This window comes from Garra rufa, chromosome 1, assembly GCF_049309525.1.
Source record: "Garra rufa chromosome 1, GarRuf1.0, whole genome shotgun sequence".
NCBI classification, from domain to species: Eukaryota; Metazoa; Chordata; class Actinopteri; order Cypriniformes; family Cyprinidae; genus Garra; species Garra rufa.
The window spans coordinates 26,547,298-26,567,978 of record NC_133361.1 but is presented as its reverse complement, the minus strand read 5'-3'; the positions used below and the strand labels follow the sequence as shown (position 1 = coordinate 26,567,978).

The 20,681-nt window shown below is 36.2% G+C and overlaps 1 protein-coding gene across 1 annotated transcript; it reads right to left on the bottom strand.

Moving 5' to 3' along the window:
* Positions 1-1,890: 1,890 nt before the first annotated feature.
* On the bottom strand, positions 1,891-20,003 carry xab2 (XPA binding protein 2). Its single transcript, XM_073849580.1, has 19 exons — positions 19,868-20,003; positions 19,340-19,488; positions 19,125-19,248; positions 18,832-19,029; positions 18,223-18,357; positions 11,021-11,185; positions 10,785-10,929; positions 10,532-10,683; positions 10,327-10,446; positions 10,103-10,234; positions 8,683-8,814; positions 8,487-8,600; positions 7,047-7,209; positions 6,108-6,298; positions 5,897-6,019; positions 5,642-5,813; positions 2,590-2,716; positions 2,311-2,420; positions 1,891-2,196 (listed from the first exon to the last, which is right to left on the bottom strand). Exons 1-19 carry the CDS (start codon positions 19,901-19,903, stop codon positions 2,135-2,137), a joined length of 2,550 nt encoding a protein of 849 aa, XP_073705681.1. The 5' UTR covers positions 19,904-20,003; the 3' UTR covers positions 1,891-2,134.
* Positions 20,004-20,681: the final 678 nt, after the last annotated feature.

Here is a 20,681-nt window from a genome sequence, read left to right as displayed (position 1 = left end):
GGCGCTTTAACTCGTGGAAACAGGTGCAGGACAGGTAGAACTTGCCCAGAAGGGTGCGAAGGGGAAATATTAGTCATTATGAACAGCGTAGTACATATAATCATTATAAAGAGGCATTATAAAGAGTACAGTGTCAACCGCACCATTTTTCTTACGTTTTTTATATTTCTATATGTTTGAGAAATTTTTGTTTCGGTTATAGCTTATCACTGTTGTGGAAAGTTACTTTTAAAAGTAATGCATTACAATGTTGCGTTACGCTCTAAAAACTGACTAATTACGTTACTTAGTATTTTTTATGGAAAGTAATGCGTTACGTTACTTTTTAAATCTGGGCAGGGCTTGCTTGTTTGTTTTTAACATAAAAATATATTTTTGGCGAATTTAAAACCCTTTTCACACTAAAAGCCTCAGGCTGAATGAAAAGTAAATTCACGTCTGTACAGTAGAATGACGAAGAAGAAATTTCAATACTTTTCAGCAATAAAAAAGGATATTTGTGACCCTGGACCATAAAACAAGTCTTAAGTAGCACATGAATATTTTTAGCAATAGCCAACAATATACTGTATCAATCTTTCATCAGGATATCATTAGGGTATTAAGTAAAGATCATGTTTCATTAAGATATTTTGTAAATTTCCTACCACAAATATATCAAAACTTTTTTTATTAGTAATATGCATTGCTAAGAACTCCATTTGAACAACTTTAAAGATGATTTTCTCAGGATTTAGCTTTTTTGCACCTTCATATTCTAGATCAAGTAGTTGTATCTCAGTCAAATATTATCTTATCCTAACAAACCATGCATGGAAAGCTTATTTAATCAGCTTTCATATGATGTATAAATCTAAATGTCAAACAAAAATTGACCCTTATGACTGGTTTTGTGGTCCAAGGTCACATTTGTATTATTTAACATTTTTCATTATGGCAGGTTTGCGTCTTTCGCTGTTTTTATTCATTTTGAGGAATACTGACTCTGTTTTTTGTGAGTGAGATGAGTTAATGCATGTTCACATTTATTCTAGAACTGATGTAACATCTTACTCCTGATTTCTCTCAACATGGGGACAGCTTTCAATCAAAAAATGGGAAAAAATAACTTGCATTGTTTATTTGAAAGAGTAACTTTCTTGTAAATTAAAAAGTAACGCATTACTTTACTAGTTACTTGAAAAAAATAATCTGATTACATAACTTGTGTTACTTTTAATGTGCCTCACGCACTGATCAGCATGATGTTGTGAATATTTTACAAAAAAAAAACACAAGTATTCAGGCCACAGCATGTCATAAATTAGTGAGTATTAACCCTTGTTAGTTATTAAAACAATGTGAGCACTTAGGCAGTAAGGACTTTTCACCAAAAATGATTCAGAAGCACAGCTCAGCTGTGGACAAACCTAACAGAGGACCGAATTCACTTAAGGTCCAGGTCACATGATGGTTAAGAGACCACTGCTGTAACTTTGTAAGAAGATTAACTCAGAAAAGTATTTTAATCTAATTACAAAAGGAACATGACATTTGTTTTTCTTCATTCTTTCGTTTTCTCTTTTTCTTTTGTAGTGGAACCAGCACTCTAAATGCACTGCAAATAAAATGATCCAATTATTCTTATTTATATAAACACGGACTTGAAAACCTACAAAAATAACATCCCATTAGTCAGAACAAACTTTCAGTTGAAGCAACACATACAATGAAAGTTTAAAGTGAAAGAGTGGCCAAAAAAAAAAGGGCATATTCCTCTAACCACAGCTTTCAGATGTTTGCACAAACATCTGAAAAAGCTCCACCCATGTGTCCATGCAATTATGGGCAGTGCCTTCAGAAGAGTTTACACTATTGTAATCAGATAATAAATGATTTGTAGATGACAGACACGTTGATTGCTCTTTTAATATACAGTAGAAAGGAGTAAACAATAGTTAAAGCGCTTCAAATTTTTCTCTTTCCAATGTCATGTCCTCATGAACAAATTGAAAGCATGTTTTCTGCAAAGAGTGACACCATGTGGTCTGAATTGGTATTGCTAAAGTGTAATAAGCAATTTAACATTAATTCACATCAGCATGTTGCAATTCATTTAGCTGCTTCCAGGTTCATCTGTAAAACTGCAGCAAATTCAGTCATCCTTTAGTCCTCCGAAAACAGCAGTAGGGACAGACTTCTGCTCCAACTGCACCTCTGCAATGACAATGCAAATGATCAGACTAACAAAGTTAAACAACTGTTCAAAGACCATCAGTGCTGATGGAAGAGATAATAAAAAAAAAGCAATCATGTCCCGTCTAAACTAACCATCTGGTTCCGCATCTTCTGCATCCTCATCTTCATCATCATCAATGTCGATCTCATCTGGATTAGCTTGCTTGGCCAGTTCGGCGAGTTCACTGCGTGAGGTGTCACTCCTGTACAAACCGAACAAAAGCCAAGTGATGTAAACAGTACAGTCGAAACTTAATTTCCAAAAAGGGCAGAACCTTTAAATAAAGCCTTTGAGCCGGCTTGATGTGCCACACCGGCTGCATGCTCTGATTGATCTGTGAGGCCTGCCTCAGACTAGGGCGCAGTACATACCTGACGAAAAGGATCTTGTCTTTAGGTTTGGGTTTGTCCTGCTCTGCCTCTGCAGCGAGCTGTTGAGCCTTCTGCTCCAGCAGCTTCATGTCATCCACTCCGCTCTGCCCAGGAGCAAGATCTGACACTAACACAAACACAAGCAATTAAATAAGAGTTTAGCCATACAATTTATGTAACCTCAATTTATGGATTAATCCAACGCCTATTTGCGTCCCATTCTCACGTGTGCTAAGAAAATAAATTTCACATGCAAACAGATTCTGCACTATTTTCCAGTCCATTTTTAGTGTTTATACTTTTAGTGTACTACCAGTCAAATGTTTTTGGACAGTATGATTTTTTTATGTTTTTTTAAGAAATCTCTTCTGCTCACCAAGTCTGCATTTATTTGATCCAAGGCACAGCAAAAACAGTTTTTATTATTTAAAATAACAATTTTAATATACTTTAAAATGTAATTTATTTAAAGCTGAATTTTTAGCATCAGAAATCATTCCAATATTCTGATATTCTGCTCAAAAACATTTATTATTATTATGTTGAGAAAAGAGCTGAGTAGAATTTTTCCAGGTTTCTTTGATGAAAAGTTCAGTAAAACAGCATTTATCTGAAGTAGTAATCTTTTGTAACAATATAAATGTCTTTATCATCACTTTTGACCAATTTATTACTTGCTGAGTATTGATGAAAGTATTGAAAGTATTCATTAATGACTCCAAGCTTTTGAATGGTATAGTGTATAATGTTACAAAAGCTATACAGCTATTCTATGTGTCAAAGAATCCAGAAAAAATGTACTCAATGTACTGTTTTAAAATATTTACACATAATAATAATAATAATAATAATAATAATAATAATAAATGTTTCTTGAACAGCAAATCAGCATATTAGAATGTTTTCTGAAGGATCAAGTGACACTGAAGAGTAATGATACTAAAAATTCAGCTTAGAATAAATTACATTTTTATATTCAGCATATTAGAATGTTTTCTGAAGGATCAAGTGACACTGAAGAGTAATGATACTAAAAATTCAGCTTAGAATAAATTACATTTTTATATTAAAATAAAAAAAAACAGCTATTTTAAATAGTAAAAATATTTCACAATATTACTGCTTTTACTCTATTATGGATCAAACAAATGCAGGCTTGGTGAGCAGAAGAGACTTTTTAAAAAAAACATTAAAAATCTTACTGTCCAAAAACTTTGGATGGTAGTGTATGCTACTATTAGTAATTTTTTATATTTTTAATTAGCTTCAATATTTATATTTTCACTTTTAATTTTAGTATGTTTTAGTCATTTTATGTTTTTGTAATGTTTTTAAATATTTCTATACAGCTTTATTCTGCAGTTATGTTTATCTTTTCAGTACTTCAAATGAAATATATTATTTATATATTTTTATCCTCATTTCAATTAAGAAAAAATATTTTTAACATAGTTTTCTTCTTAGTTTTAGTCAAGAATAACAACTGCTCCAGTCATTATTGTGGATGAATCAGCTTTTTTTTAATGAAGACATAAACAACCCACACCCCACTTTTCTTACACACTGTGATTTATCTCTATAGAAAACAGGCTATTTAATGCAATTTTTGGGAAACTTAATCCTACTGCATTGGAAACTGACTACTAATGCAACTGGAAACAGATTTAGATTTGCTCTAAACAAAATTTAGATTTGCTGTCCAATGATCACCCTCAGGAAAATTTTGATTTACTCTAGTGCAGGGATTTTCAAACCTGTCCTGGAGCCTCCCCTGCCCTGCACATTTTGTATGTCTCCCTTATTAGGCACACCCAATTCAGGTCTTGCAGTCTCTACTAATGAGCTGATGATTTGAATCAGGTGTATTAGATGAGAGAGACAAGCAAAATGTGCAGGGCAGGGGAGGCTCCAGGACAGGTTTGAAAACCCCTGCTCTAGTGTTTTGTTTTTTACAACACATCTATTTTTCATATTGCCATAAGAATTATATTAACTGCCATTAAACATTACAGAAAGGCTGCATTGCCTTCAACAGTAACCCAAAGCAATGGCTAAACAGCCATTTAGCTTTTGGTTAACCGTATGTTCCTGCCTGCAGAAAAGTAATTTCAGAGGGATTTTGATGTAATAACACACTGATGAATGATGCACATTTATTACAAACAATCAATTTTGATTTACGGATAGCTTTAAAGGGGTCATGAACTGAGCAATCAACATTTCCTTGGTCTTTTGACATATAAGAGGTCATTGTGCTAAAAACATCCTGCAAGTTTCAGAACTCAAAACTTTCTCGTTAGTCTAAAAACAGCTTATATTGAAGCCAATCTGCCAAAATAATTGTGGAATGTGCCACTTCTATACAACAGTGTGGCTAAACACCGCCTCGACTTCAACATCACTGCCTGTTTAGCTCACCCTCCAATAATGAGAGGCGAACGCAGGTCTACAGAGAAGCCAAACGATACAAAGATGACTGTCTTTGCATTGCCTTCCTTCTGATCCCAGGAAAGTTAGGAAAGAGTGGATGAACTTTATTTTGAAAGAAGTTCCAGACCACATCAGTAAGAACTTCCTTTGTTCACTTAATTTTACCGTGAATTTGTATCGCCATGGGGTTTTCAAAAAGATTAAAAACTAAAAGACGATGCTATGGCAACTATATTAAATCCGACAGTAATGTCGCAACACACAAGCGAGTAACTGTTTTTTATTATGTTGTCACTATTGCTTTGTCTGTTATTACAGATAATTGTATATGTTCTGAGTATTTATGCGTTTTTAACTTAAATCACAGCAGCGTCCATCTGTAAAGGATGCAGGCTGTCAAACATACACAACTGTTAGCCAATCATAGCAGTGGGCATTTACTTCCAAGTTTATAATCCACCACGACAAGAGCATTCATATAAAAACAGGACAGAAAATAGCCTATTACGTCTAAATTGTTTTTTGGTGTAAAAATCTTGATAACATTATAAGTGGCCCTCAGAGAACAGTACAAAATAAAAAAACAAAGGCAGTTCATGAACCATCAATAAACGGATTGTACCTGTTCCAGTAGCATTGGTGGTTGCCTTGAGCATCTGAGAGGACATGAAGTTGACTTGTGTGTTGTATGTGGCTTGCACACTGCGCTTAATCCGCAGCATCTCACGGATGGTGTCCTCATTACCGTGGCGTATCTCAAACTCCTTCCACGTTTGCCAAAAAAGAGCAGTCACCTGTTTAAAAGATGCTAAGTTAGTCAAAATACAGGATCACACAATATGAGCAAAGTAATATAGAGCAGTACAGTTAAATATACCCTTGGATCACAGATCTGAGAGCAGAAGGAGTAGATGGCTCTCGCTCTGTCAATCTCCCCAAGTTTGCTCTCCATGTCAGCGAAACGCAGGCACATGTCTCTGGCGTGCTCATCTGGCAGGACCTGGACCAAACCAAATGAGCTCATTATAGCACGTAACATATTATACAATTATGCTGTCTGATAGATTTTTAAATAAGTGACAGCTCACCTCAATGGCTTTCTGATAGATGGCTCTTGTGTGAGTGACTCCATAAATCTCTGCTGCCCGTTTGATGTAGATGTTGAACATTTGATGTTGTTCGTCTGGTTCTACAGCCGCAGTGGCTCTCTCATACACAGCCATGGCATGTCGCGCCAGACCGTACTCCTCTTCCAGCTTAGCATACAGCAAGTAGATTGCTGTTGAACAACACAAATTAAATTAGGACCTGGGTTTAAAACACCACTTAAAAGCAAAGGATTTAAAGGGATAGTTCCCCCAAAAATGAAAATTCTGACATTAATTACTCACGCTCATGTTGTTCCAAACCTGTGAGACATTTGTTCATCTTCAGAACACAAATTAAGAGATTCTTGATGAAATCCAAGTGCTTTCTGACTACATAGACAGCAATGCAACAATGCAAGGCCCAGAAAGGTAGTAAGGGCATTGCATGATTAAAATAATCCATGTGACATCAGTGGTTTAACCCTAATTTTGAGAAGCTATGAGAATACTTTTTCTGCAAAAGCAATGCACACATATACGTCATGGTACTGTCGTGAATGCATGTTAAAGTCTGACACAAAGGAGAAGAAAATATTGAATTAAGTCATTACTTTTGTTTTCCTTGCACATAAAAAGTATTCTCGTAGCTTTATAAAATTAAGGTTGAACCACTGATGTCACATGGACTATTTTAACAATGTCCTTACCGCCTTTCCATGCCTTGAATGTCGTAATTATGTTGATGTCTATGAAGGGTCAGAAAGCTCTTGGATTTCATAAAAAATATCGTAATTTGCATTCTGAAAATGAACAAAAGTCTTACAGGTTTGGAACAACATCAAGGGTGAATAATTATTGACAGAATTTTCATTTTTAAATGAGCTCTCTCTTTAAATGAATGCATTTAATTATATAATTTTGTGTTTTCTGCATTATTACTTTTGGCATATTTAGCAGGACACCCATCCAGCGCTTGCTCAAACAGATCTCGCGCTCTCTCCAGCTTCTTGCCTCCATAACGGTCGATGAACTTGGTGAGGTATGTGTTCCAGATGTCATGGACATTAGGCCACTTAAAGAGGGCAATGCCACGCTCGTATGCCTTTAATGAAAAATAAATCAAAATTTATACTTTCACAAAAAAAAAGAACAAAACAATAATGATTAAAGATCCCATATTGTACACATTTCTGGAGGTTTATTTTAGTTGTTGATGTCCTTAAGAATATATATTTGCCGTATAAGTGCCAAAATCCATCTCAATATATTTTTACAGCTCCTTTTTAGGAGCTCTGTCAGGAACAGGTCGATTTTGGCCCATCTAATTAATATTCATGATTCTCTTCTGATTGGCCTGTTGTTTTCTGAGTGACGCACAGCCAGACCAACCACAAGTAACTACAGTCATGTATGCTGTAGCCTAGCCCAGAGTCTAGCCTGCTGTGGCTTGGTGGTACTCCACAGGATATTTCAGAATGATCATTAATGTTTTTTCTTTTTCAAACACCGAATGCAGTAAACTATGTAACTGTTGCTTTAGTAAAGCCCCTTTCACAATGCGCGCTGATTCCGGAAAATTACGAGAACGAGCGCTGTGTGAACAAAAGCCAGAACCAAATGCCATAAAGGCAGCGTTGTAGTGATGATGCACGTTATTGTGCGACTCTTCAAGACGAAAAAATACGTGCAAGTGGAATGAAGCAGCGATCAGGAAGCTCCTCACTATCAGCGCTGAAGCACAGTTTGTTCATCAGGTTAGTTTCAGTTTAGTGAAATGTACGCGTCGCATTACATCTCACATCCAAATGTCACGTGTCTTTACGGGTTGTGTGTAAAGCACGCACAGATTCCGGAAAATCACTTCCGGAAAATGAACCAAATTAAACAACTCCGGAACAAATCATGGGACACATTATCCGTGTATTTTCCGGAATGGCTGTGTGAAAGAGGTTGAAGTTGACGTGCCAGTGGTCTCTTACATTAATGTTGTTGGAAGCCTGTGCAATGATGTAGTTTCGACATCTATCGACTGAACAGGGTTTTCTCCACTTGTGTTGTTGTTGCTTAGCAATAAAATGGATGCGATGTTTTGGGGGGGTTCACAAAAGTAGGGTGGGACGTGATTGGTGCTCGGGGTGGTGACTGAAGGCAGTGACTGAGTAGATCGGACGTCACATTTTTACGGAAGTAACAGCGGCTCGTGAAAATGAACAGCTACTTTAAGCAGGCTGTGTGCAGTTTACTGTGGATTGACTTGTTTTGAAACTCATATGTTAGTTACATAGCCCCTAGACCTCAGTTATCATGAAAAAAGCCAGGAAATTTCGATTTTGACAATATGCGACCTTTAAAACAGAAGGTTATGTTAACTCCCCTTACCTTGAAACTGTCCTCAAAGTAGTTGTGTTCTTCAAGAAACATGGCGTAGTTAATGATGATCTGAGGCGTTGCGATCCGGAGATCAATGATGCGATCATACACTGCCTTTGTGGACTGATAAAACCAATAGTTACATTAACACAAACACTAGCAACATACATTCCCTCAGTGAAAAGGAATTGACTAAGCAACATACCTGGAATGTGCCAAGACTCTCTTCCAAGTCTGCGAGCATGGACCATACTTTCAGTGACTTATATACTCGATTCTGCACTGGTTCTGATGCATCAAAATACTCTGCTTTTCTTGCAGGAATCGCTGTTGCTTTCTGAAAAGAAAAAGACTGTCAACATCTGGAAAAAGTTTGATGACATGATCTGCAATTGATCCCTTTCACACGAAATGCACTAAACTATGGCGCCAAGCAAATTTTGAAACTTGGCTGCAAAATGACTTTAAGGATGAGTTCACTCCAGAATGAAAATTTTCTAATAATTAATTCACCCCATATCATCCAAGATGTTCATGTCTTTCTTTCTTCAGTCAAAAAGAAATTAACATCTTTGAGGAAAACCTTCCAGGATTTTTCCCCATATAATGGACTTCATTGGGGATCAACGGGTTGAAGGTCCCAATGCAGCTTCAAGAGCTCTACAAGATTCCAGCTGAGGAATAAGGGTCTTATCTAGCAAAACGATCTGTCATTTTCTAAGATATAAAAATGTATATACTTTTTACCCACAAATGCTTGTCTTTCACAACTTCACACATTACCGAATCATGTTGGAAAGGTCACGCGTGATGTAGGCAGAAGAACCGACCCAGTGTTTACACAGCGAACGTGCAAAGAAAGTCAGACGCCCTTTACTTAAAAGGTAAAACAACGATGTCGGACGATTTTGAAGTTTTGAGTTTTTCACCCTACCCTACCTTTTTGAACCAAAGTACACAGACAAAGTGCAAGACGAGCATTTGTGATTAAAAAGTATGTAAACTTATTTATTTTATTTTTTTTTAGAAAAGAACCAATAGTTTAGCTATATAAGACCCTTATTCCTTAGCTGGGATGGTGTAGAGCCCTTTGAAGCTGCACTGAAACTGCAATTTGAACCTTCTACCTGTTGATCCCCATTGAAGTATGGAGAAAAATCCTGGAATGTTTTCCTCAAAAAGAAAACATTCAAAGAAAAAAAGATGTCATGGGGATGAGTAAATTATCAAGAACATTTAATTGAGGAGTGAACTAATCCTTAAGGACAGGGGTCACCACACTCTGTCCTGGAGGGCCGGTGTCCTACAGAGTTTAGCTCCAACCTTAATCAAACACACCTGAACCAGCTAATCAAGGTCTTAATAGGTATACTTAAAACTTCCAGGCAGCTGTGTTGAGACAAGTTGGAGCTAAACTCTGCAGGACACTCTCCAGGATCAATTTTGGTGACCCCTGCTTTATGATATCACCAAAAATAAAAGAAAAATCAAAACTATACAGACATTAAAAAAAAAAAAAATCTACCAAAACTATATAAATATTAATATTAGCCCAATGACACTAAAATAACACTGCACTTCACTAAATCACTAGTGGTAATGTGTAGTAGTTTCCTGTCTCTTACCCTTAGTATACGTAAAGCTTGGTCATAATTCTCGTGTCTCAGCTCCATCTCTCCATATTCACACCACACTGCAGCAAGATCATCCACCTGTTTGTAGTTCACCTTTGTGGCCTTCTCAAAGATAGTCCGAGCCTTGAAGTTCAAGTGAAATAGTTAACCATCAGTTTACAATAATGCACCAACAAATGATCTACACAGTTGCAAGTACACAGAAAGTTTCCTACATCATCCAGCTGTTCATTATCCTCATAGAATCTGGCGAAGGACACCCAGAGAGAGTGAGGTTTTCCTGTGGCTTTCATAGAATCTATCGTTTGCACAGCCTCTGTGTATGTGTTGATAATCTACAGGAAAAATATATGCAAGATGTAAGATGTGTAAATCACACATAGTAGTACATATGTAGTAGTAGTAAATGATGTTTCCAACCTGTCGAGGTTGGCCCTCGTAGAGTTTGACTCTTTTGTGCCACTCGTGAACATTGTGAGGATTCTGACGCAGCAGGACACTGTTTAGTAAAAGTGGTCGTCGAGTTATCAGCAACTCAAAACGTGCCAGTCGCAATTCCAAGTCAATGTCCTCTAGAGTGAGAAAATCAGGATTGTTGTAAGACCAACATCAAGGATTATTTGCTACAAGGTCTTTCAAAAAATAAAAATAAATAAAAATCACCATCTCTCACCATCCTCATCTTGTCCGAGTTCAGACGTGGTCTCCATCTTGGCAGCGATCATGCTCTCTTCAAACTGTGCATAGCTGTCGAAAACTTGAGTGAAGTCTCGCACAGTGACTACGGTTAGGATAGCTTCCTCATATACATCTCGAGCCTTGAAAAAGCAAGATAGTGGTGTCAATTTGCACATGAGTGGAGTCAGTGTATACAGAGGAGTCTTAGGTTTCATATAATTGCAGTTTTACCTTCTCAAAGTGTCCACTGCGAATGTAGTAATCAGACAGAGAACACCAGAGTTTGCCAAGCTGGTCAGTAAAGCGAGTGAGACCTCCTCGGATAATCGCTCCCACGTTCAGCGAAGTCACCTTGTCCGGGTTTTGTGAGATGAGGTCACAAAGCTCGTGCCAGAGCTGTAATTGAATTTCACACAAAAAAAAATTTACATTCTGCATGGTATGTGTAGAATTTGCAAACCTAAATTAATAGTGGACATTTGTGAGTGGCATATTAGCTATTTTGTCTTAGAATGGCAATTCCATTAATTGATAAGGCATTTTAGCAACTATAATTTCTATAATAATGACTAGGTTATTAGATGATCATTGTTTTCTAATCCAAAATAATATTCTTGACCTATTTTAAGCCAGATCTGCAACCTACATTTCTAATTTCAGCATTTTTGTCTTCAAGAATGTGCCAGAATCACTAAAAAAAAATGGTGACCAATTTCAGACTGCATAATTTAGTGAAGAACCATAATCAAGATAAATCTTTGTAAAACTATTGCACTATTGTTCATAGGTTTGGGGTCAGTAGGATTTCAGTTTTAGGGGTGAGGGGTCAGTAAAAGGTCAGTTTTTTTATAAATAAGAAATCAATACTTATGCTTTACAAATGTTTTTTGCTCTTTCTGAAGATCCAGGACTAAATTGCATCTACAACAGTTTTCTGGCATATTAAAAAGTGATAATGTCAATATATAATTTAATGTTTTTGAGTTATAGGATTTTTTAATAACACAGCTATGTCAAAATTATTCAACGTTGCTGTTTTAAGACAGTTATTTTTATGGTCAGGAACAAAATTGTCTTAAAAAATTGTCTTAAGCCTTTACAAACTTATTAAAAATGGAATTAGCTTGGGGTGTTACACATAGTATACTCTTAGCACATGCATGTGCTGATAGGGAGTAGCAAATATGGTAAAGTCAACAAAGCTCATACAAAATCAATAGAGAAGAAATAGTTTGCTATATTAGAAAGTCTAAAACTACATGAAGATTTCTAAGACATTACAAGTCCCTAGACACACAGCTGGCAGCCGTATTCCTTAGATTAATGTGTGTTGAACCAGAAAACCTTTGAGGCTGTTGAACAAAAAAGCACAATATCATAAAATGTTTGATCAGATCAACTGAGAAAAACTTGCAATGTACAGCCAAAGACTTGCAAGATGACCCGACGAAAGGACAAAAAATATTTCAATGCTGTGTACAAGAGGAACACTAGACAAGTGTAGTCTTCATGTTGAGGAATCTTGCTGAATACCACTCTTGACCAAGAAGAACAAAAAGGCTGCCTTGAACATGCCAAAATTCATTTGGATAGACCTGTGGAGTTTGGAAGATTGTTTTATGGAGTGATGTGTCCAAACTGGAACTTTTTGGGCGTATGGATCAGCAGTATGTCTGGTGCAAAAAAGACAAAGCTTATAAGCAGAAGAACACCATCTCCATCATCAAACATGGAGGTGGGCCAGTCCTGTTATGGGGTTGTTTTACTGTAGCAGGAAGTGGAAAACATGACCATACAAAGGATATCATTGATTTATGAAAGTATAAGACCATTTTGGTAAACATTATGATGCCTTTTGAGCAAAGTCTAAAGCTAATAATCAATGGACTTTCCTGCAGGACAATCATCCTAAAGTATACGTTCAAATCTACTTACGCTTGGTTCAGGGATCAGTCATAGAATGTTCTAGAGTGGCCTGTTCAGTTTCCAGATTTAATTCTCATTGGAAATACATGGTTGAATTTGAAGCAAGCAGTGGCAAAGTAAAAACCAAAGATTATCAGTTATCTGAAAGCTTTTTCAGGCGAGGAATGGCCCAAGATTGCAGCAGAAAGGTGACAGAAGCATCTAAGCACTTCCAGGCAGTGTTTATTGGTGGTTTTAAAGAACAAAAGATTCTACACCAAATTTACTTTCAGGGGTTGAATAAATTTTGAACATGAATGTTTAGAGCCAATTCGATTTTTTGTCATTATTCATCAACTTACGTTCTCAGAATAACTCAAATGTGACCCTGGACCACAAAACCAGTCTTAAAGGAACCGTATGTAAGAAATTTATCAGTTAATCATAAAATGGCCCTGACATGTCACTAGACATTAAGAAATCATGTTCATTTCAAATACTTATATCACTGACAACAGTGGTCCGGCCAGGATATTGTCATTTAAAAGTGAGAGTTGCAGCCCTCAACTGATGTTATTGTTGTCATTTTGTGTTTTGGTCTGAGGCGCCACCCTACAGCTATCTACCAATCACGAAGTCAGTAGAGTTTTTTGAGACGGGTTGCCAGCTCTGTCTGCTCTAGTTACAGCTACGAACGGTGTCGGATAAAACATGTATAACGTTACAAACCTAAAAGACCTCGTTATGAATCCGAAATACGTTGTGACAAAGTCCGAAATAAAACAAGGATTGGTATAGGAGATGTCTTTGAAAGATGGAGACGGCTGAAAACGGAGAAGAATTTGAAGATTGACGCCAACGTTGCTGATTTTCTCCTGGACAAGTAGGCTAAGATTCATCTATGTTTGGCTAACTTTGCTTCCGTACACAGTGGATTTTCCACGGTCGGCAGTACTAAATGCGTTCATAAAAAGCTTTATATCGCACCACTAGCAGGGTATGAAAACAATCTATGTTCCGACTGAAATGTGGTATTACAGTACATCTTTGCGAAATATTTGGCTAATCGCCAACTGTAAATTTTTGCGATACATAATTACTTCGCAAAACATCTCTTGTGAAGCATAAACATAATTAACAGAAGAAAAACTAATTACTGTGTAGGACTCGTCACTTGAAGCTCCTTGTTGCAGCCTACTCCTGCAGCTTAGCTGGCAACCTCGAGTCAGGGGGGAGCGGGAGGGGATACACCGTTCTACAGTATTTTGAAAGTGATTGCAGTACCAGTTTTGGCTACAATCCTACATACGGTTCCTTTAAGTCGCTGGGGTATGTTTGTAGCAATAGCCAAAAATACATTGTATGGGTCAAAATTATTGATTTTTCTTTTATCATTAGGAAATTAAGTAAAGATCATGTTCCATGAAGATTTTTTGTAAAATTCCTACTGTAAATATATCAAAATGTAATTTTTGATTAGTAATATGCATTGTTAAGAACCTAATTTGGACAACTTTAAAGGTGATTTTCTCAGGATTTTGATTTTTTTTACACCCTCAGATTCCTGATTTTCAAATAGATGTATCTCGGCCAAATATTGTCCTATCCTAACAAACCATACATCAATAGAAAGCTTATTTACTGAGCTTTCATATTATATATACATCTCAGTTTTGTAAAATTTAACCTTATGTGGTCCAGGGTCACAAATGTGTATTAATAAACTTTCTTTAATAGTTTACTCATGCCTTTGTTGAATTGTTTTCACAAAATGTTGTTCTCTGCAGCAAAATGTCTTGCAGGTCAAGGGGGTTGAATAATTTTGATTGCAACTGTATATATATATATATATATTAGGGCCGGGACTCGATTAAAAAATTTAATCTAATTAATTAGAGGCTTTGTAATTAATTAATCGAAATTAATCGCATTTTAATCGCATATAAATATTTGACCTGAGAACAGTGAGAATTAAGATTTTTACATGGATTTTTAGTATACCATTGAATAATGACTGAATACATAAGCTTAAGCAACAAAATATTGTTTATTTTTGTTCAACCAAGTCCAACAGACCAGTGCAATATTGCCATTAAGTGTAGCAAGAGGCACGTTGTTTAACGAGTCTTTCATGCCTAGAACTCTGCTCTTGTGTTTGCTTAATTATGCATTTAAACGTTAATGACCAAACCTATCATTATAAATGTTTCTGCACATGGAATATAACGCGGATAACATTTAAAAAATATTTTTTATCAGGTTACACTGATTATTTATCACTCAAACCCCTTTCTCTACCTGTCCGTTGGTCGCGTATATCCTCCATATTTGTAGTTTTTTTAACACTTTTTATGCGTGTTTGTAGTTCTAATCGAATCCTCGTTCACGGCGCAGTGTGTTGCGGGCAATATTAGCCGTTAAGAGTGTGCATTGGTCGTTAAGTAGTAGACCATACTTTTTTTAAACATACTACGATTTGGGACATACAATACTATTTAGGACGGACGCAGTTTGTCTGAACGCTAGTTGGTGCTCCAGTATAATCGGTCCGCGGAATCTCATCCAGTGAGAAACGTTCCGCGGTGCAAAACTAAGTGCGATTAAAATGCGTTAAAAAGTTTTAACGCGTTATTTTTGTGTAATTAATTAATCTAAATTAACGCGTTAAAGTCCCGGCCCTAATATATATATATATATATATAAAAAAAACATATCAGGATGATTTCTGAAGATTCATGCGACACTGAAGACTTTAGTAATAATGCTGAAAATTCAGCTTTGCATCACAGGTATAAATTACATTTTAAAAATATATTCAAATAGAAAACTGTTATTTTACATTGTAATAATATTTCTAAGTATTTTTGTTTTTCTTTTACTGTTGATAAAATAATTGCAGCCATGGTGAGCATAAAAGACTACTTTCAAAAACAATTTAACCAACCCAAACTTGTGAACAGTGGTGTATGTACTAAGGGATGTCACTAATGATTATTTTGGTAATCAAGTATCCGGTTGATTATTATGACAATTAATCATGTAATCGAATAATTGTAATTTATTTTTTGTGGTAATAAAAATAGACTAGGGCTGTCAGTAACAATTATTTTGGTAATCGAGTATTCGCTTGATTATTCTGACAATTAATCAAATAATCGTAATTTATTTTGTAGTAATAAAAATAGATTAGGGCTGTCACTAACAATTATTTTGGTAATCAAATATTCAGTTGATTATTCTGGCAATTAACCTAGTAATTGGCAAATTGTAAACTATTTTTTGTGGTAAGGAAAATAGACTATGGCTATCACTAACAAGTATTTTGGTAATTGAGTAATCTGTTGATTATTCTAATGATTAATCTGAATTTTTTTTTTTTTTTTTGTAGTAATAAAAATAGACCTAAGTGAACAACAGCCTTTACAATCAGTTAAAATAAAGTTACTGATTGTAAAGTAATCATATGGTTTTATTGAACAAAACTGTTAAAATAATATTGTATTTTAAACAATAGAGCTAATGTACATTATGCATTATAACAAACGACTGCAGAGGGCACCAACAGCTTGATGATTGAGTTCACATTTTACTGTGCGATCTAATCCATGTTCAATATTGACAAAACAACATTCAATTCAAATGTCCACTTAATCTTTAATATTTGCCAATTTCTTTATGATGGAAAAACGTGTGGATATCAAAATGCGTTCACACTTTTATTTTGAAATCACAATGAACAGTTAGCATTTTGAAAAAGATAATGATGTATTCTCCTGTGTTTGCATAGGTTTATAAATGATTTACCTTACAAATCTCATGAAATGGCACAAGTTGCATTCCCAGATGAATGTTATAATAAACCAAAACCCACAATCACATGCAGAAAGGGGGGTTTGAGATGCTCCACACATGTAAATGATAATAGTTTGTGTAGCAGCATCTACAGTCGTGGCCAAAAGTTTTGAGAATGACACAAATATTAGTTTTCACAAAGTTTGCTGCTCAACTGCTTTTAGATCTTTGTTTCAGTTGTTTCTGTGATGTACTGAAATATAATTACAAGCACTTCATACGTTTCAAAGGCTTTTATCGACAATTACATGACATTTATGCAAAGAGTCAGTATTTGCAGTGTTGGCCCTTCTTTTTCAGGACCTCTGCAATTTGACTGGGCATGCTCTCAATCAACTTCTTGGCCAAATCCTGACTGATAGCAACCCATTCTTTCATAATCACTTCTTGGTGTTTGTCAGAATTAGTGGGTTTTTGTTTGTCCACCCGCCTCTTGAGGACTCACCACAAGTTCTCATTGGGATTAAGATCTGGGGAGTTTCCAGGCCATGGACCCAAAATTTCAACGTTTTGGTTCCCGAGCCACTTAGTTATCACTTTTGCCTTATGGCACGGTGCTCCATCGTGCTGGAAAATGCATTGTTCTTCACCAAACTGTTGTTGGATTGTTGGAAGAAGTTGCTGTTGGAGGGTGTTTTGGTATCATTCTTTATTCATGGCTGTGTTTTTGGGCAAAATTGTGAGTGAGCCCACTCCCTTGGACAAGAAGCAACCCCACACATGAATGGTCTCAGGATGCTTTACTGTTGGCATGACACAGGACTGATGGTAGCGCTCACCTTTTCTTCTCCGGACAAGCCTTTTTCCAGATGCCCCAAACAATCGGAAAGAGGCTTCATCGGAGAATATGACTTTGCCCCAGTCCTCAGCAGTCCATTCGCCATACTTTTTGCAGAAGATCAATCTGTCCCTGATGTTTTTTTTTTTGGAGAGAAGTGGCTTCTTTGCTGCCCTTCTTGACACCAGGCCATCTTCCAAAAGTCTTGGCCTCACTGTGTGTGCAGATGCGCTCACACCTGCCTGCTGCCATTCCTGAGCAAGCTCTGCACTGGTGGCACTTCGATCCCGCAGCTGAATCCTCTTTAGGAGACCATCCTGGCGCTTGCTGGACTTTCTTGGACGCCCTGAAGCCTTCTTAACAATGCAGTGGAAAGTTTTTTTTTTCGGGATTAAGTTCATTTTCATGGCAAAGAAGGACTATGCAATTCATCTGATCACTCTTCATAACATTCTGGAGTATATGCAAATTGCTATTACAAAAACTTAAGCAGCAACTTTTCCAATTTCCAATATTTATGTAATTCTCAAAACTTTTGGCCACGACTGTACAGTGAATGGAGCCGCTGTAAGACGCACGTATGTAACCTACAAGCATGTAAATAATTGAAAGTGCATATATGTTTTTTATTGAATCGTAGCCTTTGTGAATTCACAATGGCATTATTTTTTATGATTTTAAATGGGTTTTATATATCATGTGGCCTTGAAAAACTGTCTAATAATGTGCTTTATGGATTCTCATCCACGGAATGCGCCACGTCCAGTATTTTGCTGGTTACTTGACATGGGCAAATTGCAGTCGAGGATTTTTTTAAATCAAGTACTCAAAATAGATCAATGTATCGTGACAGCCCTACATGAAGTCATTAAAAATGTGAAACCTGTAATTTGCTGACCTGATAATTGGACTTTCCCTCTTTAGAAATAAAGTTTTCATCATTGACCACAGCTCCTAGCCGGATCGCAGCTTCATCCAGACGTCCAACTGAACGCAGGTAATCAATATATTCCTCTGCATTCTCAGGAGACAACTATAAAAAAGCCAAATGAAAGGGAAGTACATTGATTGCTGTATTAATTTACACACTGAATTAAAAAAGCTTGAAATGTCAACCCAAAATTTATTCAGACACCTTCAACATTTCTCACATTATCACAGTTTATTCACTATAGTTTAGAAAATGGTAATAAAATATGATAAAAACTTAAGAGTTCAACTGTGTCAGAACAAATTCGTCTTGATAATGTCAGATAACTTTGATAAAAAGGTATGTAACAAAACGTGGTCAGGTCAAAGTGTCAAATCAAATTTTTCAGTCAAAACTCAGTTTTACTGTATGTGTCACAGTTTACTTTATTTTGCTTTGTCACTTATCTAAATTAACTATAGTGTCCTGCACCCACAAGTAATAAAAAAAGTTTTAAAAATTATATCTGGCATCTGAATAATTTTTGGTTTGTCTGTAGCCAATAAAGTGTCTGTTTCGTTATGGTCCAATCCTTACCTTTAAGTACCGGCGATAAACACAAATAGCTGTTTCCGGGAGAGGCAAGTTACGGGCAAAGCGAAGATACAGGGGCCAGATTCGAGGATGCTGGGTAATAGGCAGCGCTCTTAACGCTCTATCGAACGTTCGTCTGCTCCGTGTGATTTTGCATTGAGACACCATGAACTGACAGTAGTCGATCCATATTCTCGGCATCTGAGGACACAGTGAAAAAAGTAAACATTCACTTAAATTGTTCACACAGTACTACTGCTATATAAACATAAAACTGTGTGAAACTTCAACTTTACCTTATGCATAAACACAAGTGCTCTCTCGTGACAGTTGTTCACCTCCTCATATGCTGGATCTGTGACACACTTTCCTTTCACCTGTTTTCGTCTCTCTCTCAGGTAGTTGTACCACAACTTGTAACTGAGAAATACATAAGAAAATAAGCAATTTTACTTTAGATTTCAAGCACAGGGGTTTCATTATAAGAGACATTAAAATGACATCCACATACCTGCCAGGTAGCTCTTTTAAAGCTCTTTCGTAGATCATGTTGAGCACTGATTTCTGAGCATTTTGCTTGTGCTCAATGTAACGCATCCAGCACTTGACTGAATACGGATTCCTGATGATTTCTTCTTCGTATGGCAAATCATCATCTTCCTGCAATATACACATTATAGAAACAACGATGAATCAAGTTCAAAAAGATAAAGTCATGTTAAGGAACTACAAATATTTGCTCGCGTAAAATGGTTATTTAATTTGAAATATATACGTTAGTTAGTAACTTACTAGACATATATGCTAACTACTGTTGCACATTTAGTGTATTATTAAATACGATTGTAATCAATGCAGACGACACAACAACTCAGTTCGTGTTTGACAGATAAAAATCACAGATGTCAGTAAATAAAATCTTAAAACATTATTTTCGTGTATATCTTATACCCTCAAGAGTTAGCAAGCTAATCACAGCTAACGAGAGAACAGGCTATTAAAGGTCACAAAACCGATTTAATAAAACACAAATACATACGAATAAAACGTCTGCTTTTCCGCTAAGAGTTGGCATTTTCCTTTGCCAGTGGAAATCCGTTTAATAATGTTAAAAACTCAAGTGTTTTTCTTGACAAAACAAATACTTTCCCAGCGTGTTGGAAACGTAGCGTATAAAAGCCCCGCCTTTTCCGAGTGAAGTCGATTTCCATTGGCTGTCGCTTCCTCTGACAGAGAACAACGGCTTGTTGCAGTACGGTGGCCCTGGAGGTTGTGTCGATGCTTCTCCTCTAGGGGGAGCCTCCAGAATATGGGCGTTTGTTTGTTGTTTGTCAGTGTAAAAGAGGCTTTGCCATTATTCTGGTGTGAGCTCTATGTGGAGTTTACAGCGAAAAATGTTTTATTAGGGAACTGTAGCAAAATGGTTGATAGTGATAGTTTCCCATGTTAGAAAGAAAGTGCGCTTAACTGTACTGAAGGAGCACTTGTAGTGTAGGCTACTTTAAATCTTAAAAGTATATTTTAATGAACTGTACTTGCAGATATTAAATCGTAATATTGGCCACATCTGAAATGGGTCATACCTGAGCTACAGTTAAGGTCAAAAGTTTACATACACCTTGCAGAATCTGCAAAATGTTAATTATTTTTACCAAAATAAAAGGGATCATACACTATGCGTGTTATTGTTTTTTTTAGTACTGGGCTGAATAAGATATTTCACATAAAGATAACATATAGTCCACATTAGAAAATAATAGTTGAATTTATAAAAATGACCCTGTTCAAAAGTTTACATACACTTAATTCTTAATACTGTTGTTACCTGAATGATCAACAGATGTGTTTTTTTG

Bases quoted from the DNA above. Each gene is read 5' to 3' on its own strand.
- xab2 (XM_073849580.1), bottom strand. From the start codon at position 19,903: ATGCCAACTCTTAGCGGAAAAGCAGACGTTTTATTC. The intron at 19,249-19,339 runs GTATGTGGATGT...TGTATTTCTCAG, and splicing joins TTAAAAGAGCTACCTGGCAG to TTACAAGTTGTGGTACAACT. The intron at 5,814-5,896 runs GTATATTTAACT...TCTTTTAAACAG, and splicing joins CTCAGATCTGTGATCCAAGG to GTGACTGCTCTTTTTTGGCA.